Genomic DNA, 9,421 nt, shown 5'->3' on the forward strand with positions numbered 1-9,421 from the left:
AGCAATGCATAGGCCCCCAGCCACATGAAACACGTCAGCTTGTGGCTTTACAGTGTCCTGCCCACAGTCTTTAAAGAGGAAACTGAATCATAACTCAAATGCAGGGTCTATGAGAGAAACATGTTCTAGGGGTTCTTTCAACATGGTAAGGAAAAGGTTCAGTGGACTTTTAAATCTGCAGTTTTGTAAATTACTATTCTCCCCAATGGAACCAGAAACCTTTAACATTATATATATATATACAAAAAAAATGAAATTACTATTTATTATGCTATCAAACAACTTTCCTGTGGTTTGCAACTATACTGCTGAAAGGGGATTAAGGCATTATATACACAGAAAAGTTTTCAAAGCTGTATGGTGAAAACTAGTCTTCTAGCAAGCTCAGGTGATTCCAATGAACCGTCTTGCAGGATGACTGGCAAGAGCTCTGGTTTCTGTTTGTTTTGCAAGTAGGCTGTATCCTCAGGGCACATTGTGTTTCTTGTCTTTATTTTGCCAAGATTATTGGGAAGACCTCACCAGAATCCTCCTCCCCCAAATCAATTGAGAGAAATGTCTCAGCATGTTTTGCCTACATGGTATGCACTGTTTGTGTGTGTCCGTGAGAGAGTACGGTTGACTGGGGGAGTGCAGACTATCACAGTCTCACTTTGTCTGGTCTGCAGGCAGACTGCACACACATACAGTATCGTGTGTACTACAGGTTGCTGTTGCTATTGCAGTTCTCACTGTAGGTCACTGCTGGAGGAGGGTAATCATATTGTGGATGATACTGAAGCATATTGCTTTTACTGTTCTGGTTTGATGGGTAAACCAAACAGCAATTTAAGTATACATAAATGTAGCAAAATTGACATTTGTATTTTTATAATTCATTGAGCTCTGCACTTCTAAAGATTGAGAATTACTAAAGAAAAAGTAAGTAAAGGGACTATAGTACAGTGGTACAATAAAATACATTGTAGTAATGTGTGACTTTCAGTTTGGAAGCGCCACATTTAGTACATGATCAGATGTCTCCCCCTACTGCTATATGTTATTAACTACAACACATTGTTACAAGGTTTATGCCATTATTAACACGCTATTGCATCAGTAACAAAGCAGATGATTCACTTCATGCATTAATCTGTGTAAAAAGACATGTTTTATTTTTTATCTATTTGTTAAAAATACTACATTAAACATTCAACAATTTAACAAATGCAGAAATGTGCACTACCCTATACACAGAAAATAATACAATCAATAAATTTAGGGTGCCATAAACATATTTACAGATTAGACAATTACTTATATTGTATTATTCTATATTTTACCAATTTACTCACAAAAGAGCACATTTCCTGATCTTACCTCAACATTCACTGACATCACATGGAGGAGAAATATGTCTTATAAGTAGCTCCTCATACTCTTTTATGGTAAAACGGAATAGTGTTGGATAGACATTTCTTACCAAAATAAAATTGTAAGGGTCTTTAAATTGAACTAGAAAGAGCACTTGGGTTCCTTCAGTTCTCCCACAGTACAATTTAATTACTTGTTCATTAGAATACAGAGGAGGTTAACTTTCTCCTCTTCACATTGATAACGATAGTACATCCTTGGGATGGAAAATAACGTAAAACAAACCATCATGAAATAGTGGACTAGCCTCAATATCAATGTGATGTAATTGTACATGTGACTGACACGGTTAAATGACAATGTGTGAAGTTAAATGTAAGGAATGTGTATTTTACTGGAGTACAAAAATGAGACATCTTGACATTATACAAACAGATGTTTTGCTATTATCACATCAACATGTTCAATACATTGATATAGGCCTACTTTATATCTTGTTGCGCTGAAACTCCTCTCAGTTTGGAGCACACATACTATTACAGCATATTCCATCTTAAAGCTTGTCTTGCCACACATTCTTGTTCTGTAAATGCAAATACGCTGTTGTTTGTCTGAGAACAAATGGAAACACTTGCTCACACCTGCATTTCAACACCACCCCAAGAAGGTTTTGTAGCTGCATGTGGGGTTTCTGCAGTGGATTTGTACAGACAGCAGATTGGTTGTCAGTAGTGCAGACTGTTCATGATGCATTGTGCTCCACTCCCTGGGTCTTTCTGTCAGCGTGACAATATCACAGACCGTCCATCATGGCTAGAAGGTCATCTCCTTTGCTGCTGGCACCTGGCGACTGATCTCCTGACTCGGTGAACTCTCCCATGATCTTGGCCAGTTCTGCATTGGCCTGCTGATCCTGAAAGACAGTGTTATCCACCAATCACAGAGTTGAAGTGGCCATTACAGGGACTTAGACCTCATCACAGTAAATCCTGTTACACTGGCAAAGCCTCACATCCTTGATCATTGACTGTATAACCTTAAGAGAATCACTAAGACAAGCAACATTTGACTTTTCGGCCAGTCATGAGGGTTGCTTATTAGGGGTAAAGGAGAACCTACTAGTTGCAAGGCTGAGGTGTTAGGGATAGTGTCGACTACAAGGTTTTTGCCGAGATTTTCCTGTCCCAGTTTGAGTAAGATGTAAGAATAAAGAGAACACAGTAGTTGTGAAGTCTGTGCTCATGCTGGTCACGAATCTAGAGTTTAAGCATCTTGAAGATTTGTCCTGACCACGCTGTGAGCTGTTCCAGACTCTTGATCAATTTTAAAACATGCCCAATTTCATTGTAGCCAAAAGCAAGATGCACTTGTAATTGGGGTATCTTGGAGACAAGGGAAAATTGGGAGGAGAACAGATCAAATAGCGGGAGGAAATTAGGCTCTAATAAAAGGGAATCAGATATACAAAACAAAGCAAAAACCAAAGCAAAAACCAGAGTAAACATGTAATCAGTACACCTTGTTTTAGATGAGACATGCAATTTTCTGCAGTGATAACAGGGACAAACCTATCCTGTAGTTGAGCAGGCCAGCAAATCGGAGATTTTGAAAGTCAAGTCAAGTTCCTTTATGATCCGCAGTGTTTTACATTTTGGACAAGAAATTCACAATATAAATGAATCCCATAGATGAGAAAAGGTTGCGCATTTTTATCATTCAATGTGCTGTTAAATGTACATTATTATTAAACAAGTAGTTCTTCCCTTCAAAAAGGCTTTGCAAAGAAAGATAACTAAGCTTTACCTTTGTTGCTTGGATGTTTATGACTCCATATGAAAGCTCATCAGGTCTTGATATTAATGCTTCTCTGCAATACAGGAAAGAAACAGCCTTATCTCTGATAATCTCAAAGCTAAATAGTACATTTTGACAAAGGGAATACAGATGGTTTTATTTGATTAAGTACTGCACATCACATGTAAAGACACTCACTCTTCTTCTTCATCTGTGGCAAAGAGATTAACTCGGAAGCCACTGTCTGTGTTTCCTGGTTTCTCAACTTCCAATCCTCCCATTAATCTGGCCAACAAGTTCAGTTCCTCTTTGGCTAGAGGGTTAGGAGCAGCACTGACCTGTTGACACACAGCAACTTGTTCACTTCAGCATATTTACTCTGAACCTGTTGTTTGCAAGATCATCCTCCTGATGATGACGTTACATCAGGAAGTAAAGCACAGTTCTGCACTACAGTTTGTACATCAACTTTGTTAGCATGTTATGTCCTGTGAACACCGTAAAGAGTTAAACCCTGTCAGAACCAGTTTTCAAAGTTCAATTTGTGTCCCTAAAGTGTGCCATGTTCTTTTTCTTGTTCGTTTCACCTTTGTGTGCTGAGCAGAATTTTTGGATGTGCCAGACATGTGAGTCTCCACTGGGCGGCTTACACTGTACCTGAATAACAGGATAAAAAAGAGAGAATGAGCACATATGTGTACGTAACACAGTGTCAAACAATTATTTGAACATATTTTATTTAAATATATATTTCTTTGTAACTTCGTACAGACATCAATTGAACTTGAATGTGCTTTCAGGTTTAAAATGGTAAAAATGTCCGAAATGGTGCAGTAGACTTCATACTATTTACTATATGGTAGAGTCAAATGTAATCCTGTCAGACGAAATCAAACCACCGATTCTTGAGTGCTTTGGATGTCTCAAAAGTCAGTATATCTGATCAAACAGCTATTGCCTAGACTGTCTGGCGTATGTTTCTTTAATTTAATCTTTTTACATATTTCTTCACTTGAATGACTTATGATTACCACATGACACAGAAAAAAAAAAAAACACAGAGTCATGTTCATATATGGGCAGCTTGCAGCATCTTACATGTTTGTGCCTAATTTTGTTACTCTGTCTCCAAAAATCTCAAAAGATCCTTCCCGGAGTGCAGCATTGTAGTTCCCTCCATTATTGAACTGCTGTCTGGTCAGCTCCTCACCAGTACAGCTAAAGATCCTAAAATTACCAGATAAAAACACAAGAGCATTGATTAATACCTTTATTTTTGTACACAGCAATACATTTTTAATTCTAATTAAAGTAGTTCTCTTGCGCAGAAGCCTGAGCTCATTTCCTCTATTTATGTTTTAAATGTTCCACTGTGCAAATCCATCCATTCATCTATGGATGGATTGCAGGGTCCCTGGGGGCTGGAGTCTATCCCAGCTGACTTAGGGCGAAGGCAGGGAACACCCTGTCCAGGTCGCCAGTCTATCACAGGACTACATAGAGGAACAAACAACCAAATTTAGAATTGCCAATTAACCTCAGCATGTCTTTGGACTGTGGTGAGACCTGGTGAGAGCCCACACAGGCACAGGGAGAACATGCACACTCCACACAGAAAGCTGTGAAGCAACAGTGCTAACCACTGCAACACTGTACCACCCTGTGCAAATACAATTCTTAACAAATTCAATCCAAGCTAAACATACAACTCAACTAAAATTAGAAGCCAAATGCTTGTTCAACAAAACCCCTGTAATGCGATTAGCTGCGGAAAGGTCTACTTAACATCAGATTACAGTGTCTGGTTAAGATAGTAAACAGACTACATGAGAGACAAAAGGGCAAACATTAAAGACCATTGGAAGGACCAAAGGCAAAGATCACTATGAAAGCCATTTATTTAATCTTAGTGTCAGTTATCTCTGTCATTGTTTATAGTAAAGAGTGCTTGGGTCTGATGAATAAGAGCCTGTGGTACCTTATCAAGCCAGGGACTTGTGTTCCATGGGGAACAGAACCACTGGTGGGAAGTACGAAGCGACCATTTGAGTTCTGCACTTTATCTTTGAGGAAAATAGACACCTAGTACAGAAGAAGACATAGACAGAAGAAATTCATGTGAGTAAAATGAATCACAAAAAAGAATGTTCTCTGGGTAACACTGGACCTAGGATGAGATGTTACATTTGGTGGACTTACCCTTATATGCATGTCTTGGAAGAAGATAAGAAGAGTTTGTCTAATTAGCTGGAATTCACCACTGGACAAAGGTGTATACATCTAAAAAGTAATAAAAGTAAAAGTATAGAAATCAGTGTGTACTGATCTCCAGTGTGAAATGGAGGTGCTGGCAACTGCAAGATGAACATAAAGTCAGCAAAGATACATTCATCTTTCAGCTATATTCTAAAATAATCATGCTGATTTTGTGTATCAAAAATTTCTATGAACAATGTGTGAAGTCACAACAAAACACTTTACATCTTTCATAACTATAATCACACTGATAAACATAATCATGTACAGAATAATGAAATGAGAATTGAATTTTTGTCTGTAAATTAACCACATAATATGCAGCTATTTACATATATGACCAAATGTGGATGAAAATCGTGGCATATGTAAAGATTGATTAAGGTCACCTTTGTCCTTTCCATGTGCAACAATCTAAACTTTTGCTGCAGTGTTAACAGCTGAATGTGTTTGTACCTTGACAGGTAAATCAAAACAAGCAAATCCAGTCCTACAAATGTCAAACCCAGTGGTCACCTATCAACCAGGTGCAGGCGGCTACGGGACAAATGTGTTTCTATTTTATTTATCTAAAATAACTAGGACTGTGAAACTACTAACACTGATATTAATTTTCTTCTTGGTCATTTAACTACATTGTAGTGTCTTAAATCCTGCCATAGGAAAAGCAGCGAGTTGCAATGTATCACTCGCTGTGCGATTTTAAGCTAGTTCATACCACACAGCTGACTATGCACAACTAGAATCCAATTAAAATGTATCTAGTCTTTTTTAAAAAAAATAAAAATCTCTTAACTGCTTTCCTTCTCTTCATTATTCTTTTTATAATTGATGTATAATTACACAAGTAAGGGAAGATTTTGCATACTGTTTCTGTTGAAGTAAATAAAATTTAAAAAAAAATATGTGTCACTGCGTGAAAAAAACAATAGGTCATATGGCAAATTGCTAACCGTTTGTGTTCACAGCAAATGTAAGGACAGTAAAGTCTCACATATCATACCTCTATGAGCTGTCGGTACGTTTCATCAACCTGGCTGAGAATGCTGGGAGTATCTTTCACAAAGTCTTTGATCGCATCCATGTGGTTGAAGGAGACGAGGAGGATGTCCTTAGGTCGGGGACAGAGAAGCACCTGATATTTGAAAGCCATGGTCATCAAATCATAGAGCTGTGAAGAGGGACACATGGAAAATTTAGTGTCTAATGCAGGAGAATAAATGCATGTTTATTGATAAACAACAGAGGTAGCCACATACAGCACATATGAACGGCTCCATAATGCAACTACTCTGCATTATATAGTTACACTTAAAGGCAACAAAATAATATACACTCGCTGTATATTTGTTATATAAATAATCAGTTAATATGTAGATTTATCTAATTCACAGACAATTTAGTTGATTTAAAATATTACTGTAATGTGTATAATGAATGGGCTGTAAAAGAAACTAGCACCTCTGTGCAATTGATGAAGGTATGTGATTCTTGTGCGCAAATGTGTACTGGAAAAAAAAATTAAGTTACAACAGAACAGTAAACATAAACATACGTCTGTGTAAATGATGAACAGTAAACATAAACATACGTCTGTGTAAATGATGACTTACTTTGTCCATACTAGCTTGATTGAGCCTCATTATGGATGCATGAGCCAACCTGTCAAACACCGTCCGCAGGGCCTTCTTGGAATAAAGCTCCTGCGGCTTGAAAAGCTCCTCCAGGAACTTTTTATTGAACATAGTGGTGATGATGTCATTCATAACTAGTCAGAAAAACAGCATGACAGAAAATACCGCACAGAGTTAAGTGAGGTTAGACAAATGTACTTTCCATGTTGCAGGCTCAGAAGCGGGCAGATGAGCATCTATACTATATGTTGGCCAACACAGCTCCATCCAGAGTTTAATCCCAAAGGCCCTAACAAAGCAGTAGCATGGCGAGCCAACAGCAATTAACCCACTTGATAGGAGGCCAATAGTCAAACTGGAAACAGCTGGGTTTTAAAATTAAGTTTTGCTGTTATCACTTCAGTGCATCACTGCTGCAATTAATCACAATCAGTTGTATCTGTCAGAAGTCAAACCTATTACCTAAATTCACCTTTTTACATTTGTTCAATTTGTGGTAGCTCTACTCACCCCAAAACCAAGCCAAAGTTTAAGTGATGACAACAAAAAAACATGAAAGACTAAAACAGGGAAAATAACATTAGCCTAGGTGCTGACACAGAAAGAAATGTGGTGACCTCAGATGAGGTTGTCAGTATACCGAAAACCAGACACTCAGTATACTTAATAAAATCAATCAAATTTGCAGCTAGGACATGAGCATTTATGCGATCCAGCCACTTACATGATGTACCTGAGTGGCAACTACAGGACATTATCTGTAAGATGATCTGTATGTATGAGGTCTCATCTGTTGGTAATTTATCATATCCTGTTGTTGATGCAGCATATGGGATACAGCTAGGCCAAAGCAGAGCAAAGAGCTACTATTGCACTAGTGCATGATCATATTGAATCTTGTACTAATACCTCTTTTTCTGTCCTCCTCTATCCAGGCAGCTATTGTGGAAACTTAATGAATTAAAAGCAGATAGATAGATGAAATAATGTTCTGGACACCAGATTGTTGATTTAAACCGAAAGACTGTATTGGATATGACCTTATGCTGAATTTGGATATATGCTTAACACACACATATATATACAATGTATAGCATCCACTGTCATTTTGTGAAAGCTATCTTTTGTGGTCCTTTATGGTAGAACTGATTGAACAGTTTCCAGCGTATAGAGAACGGAGCACTGAAAACTACACAGCAAAATTTGTTTGAGCTTGTGATTATACTTGTTCTACGCAACAGCAATTGCGGTCCATTGAGTCACCAAAACTTACCAATACACTAACCAGTACACGAATCGACTCACCAAGCTGAATCTGTAACTATCGCGGTGCAACAGTACCGTTTTGCCACAGAATGAGTGACATTTGTGTTGTGAACTGGTTAGCTGCTAGGCTAACTACCTTTCTTAGCTTTGTCAGCAGGTATATTCTGAGCTCGAAGCCGCTGGTCCAGGATGTACAGCATTTCCCCGCCGAGATTAATAAAGAGTAAAGGCAGAGTCCTCGACGACATGACGGCTTTCGAACTGTTCAATATGTTCAGACAATGTAGGCAGCTAGCGACCACAGCTAGCTTGAATGTTTGCTAAAGGGGATCTGTTTGGCAAAGCCTCTTCTGGTTGCCAGGCCACGAATAAAACAGCCAATCAGAGCGCTGTAACGTTATGACATAATAGCAAGGGGTGGAGTCAGAGGAAGATGGAAAACTAATGTAACCACAGCATGAATGAAACGGAGCTGTCTCTGCGCACTTAATGCGCATGAAGGAAAATTACTCTTTTGTTCATCTGCTCCATGCTGATATTATAGTCTTTGATATAGTGTCTCAAGTACGTTTATTTATAAGGGTCACAACACAGAATGTTTGGATGCACCCAAATGGAACAACTTTTGTTTTGTCAGAGGAATATCACATCACACACTATCACTTTCTGAATGCAGACATTTTATTACATGGAAAAGTTAAATGAAATGAAAACATCACATTTGAAATGACAAAGTTATTAAAAATGATGTAATTAATATAAATGATGGATGTGGACGATGCAATTTATTTACATGAATTCTAAATAGCACTAGCAATTTGTCATACTGTGCAGGTACATACAGGGCTACTGGAAAAATTACATTTAATACATTGAACTGCATTCCTTTAGCTGCCTCATCTGCATGAATGCTTTCGGAATAAAAGATTACTCCCTCTAGCTGGACATCATCAAACACTCTGGTTACTGTGAAACCTCTCCATTCCTGATCCGGATTTCTCGCGCCATCCTGCACACTTCACAAATTCCGCAGAAAAAGAGCATTGTGGCATCATTGCAGATTGTTCCCTGCGGTTGAAAGATTGCAACAACAATAACAGACAGACAAACAAAAAAAC

The 9,421-nt window shown here is 38.2% G+C and overlaps 1 protein-coding gene across 2 annotated transcripts; it reads right to left on the minus strand.

Moving 5' to 3' along the window:
• Positions 1–1,127: 1,127 nt before the first annotated feature.
• On the minus strand, positions 1,128–8,655 carry oscp1b (organic solute carrier partner 1b). Of its 2 annotated transcripts, XM_035950818.2 has the most exons (11): positions 8,440–8,655; positions 7,947–7,988; positions 7,017–7,171; positions 6,407–6,574; positions 5,347–5,427; positions 5,126–5,229; positions 4,246–4,374; positions 3,735–3,804; positions 3,346–3,485; positions 3,157–3,220; positions 1,128–2,266 (listed from the first exon to the last, which is right to left on the minus strand). In XM_035950818.2, the coding sequence occupies exons 1-11, from the start codon at positions 8,549–8,551 to the stop codon at positions 2,147–2,149; spliced, it is 1,185 nt and encodes a 394-aa protein (XP_035806711.1). In that variant the 5' UTR covers positions 8,552–8,655; the 3' UTR covers positions 1,128–2,146. The 2 variants fall into 2 exon arrangements, with proteins under 2 accessions (XP_035806711.1, XP_023131764.1); XM_023275996.3 differs by lacking the exon at positions 7,947–7,988 and having other exon boundaries at positions 8,440–8,654.
• Between the last annotated feature and the right edge of the window lie 766 nt (positions 8,656–9,421).

The sequence above is a fragment of the Amphiprion ocellaris genome, chromosome 9, assembly GCF_022539595.1.
Source record: "Amphiprion ocellaris isolate individual 3 ecotype Okinawa chromosome 9, ASM2253959v1, whole genome shotgun sequence".
Taxonomy (NCBI): domain Eukaryota; kingdom Metazoa; phylum Chordata; class Actinopteri; family Pomacentridae; genus Amphiprion; species Amphiprion ocellaris.

Bases quoted from the DNA above. Each gene is read 5' to 3' on its own strand.
- oscp1b (XM_035950818.2), bottom strand. From the start codon at position 8,551: ATGTCGTCGAGGACTCTGCCTTTACTCTTTATTAATCTCGGCGGGGAA. The intron at 5,230-5,346 runs GTAAGTCCACCA...CTTCTGTACTAG, and splicing joins TCCAAGACATGCATATAAGG to GTGTCTATTTTCCTCAAAGA. The intron at 2,267-3,156 runs GTAAAGCTTAGT...ACTGTCTTTCAG, and splicing joins TAAACATCCAAGCAACAAAG to GATCAGCAGGCCAATGCAGA.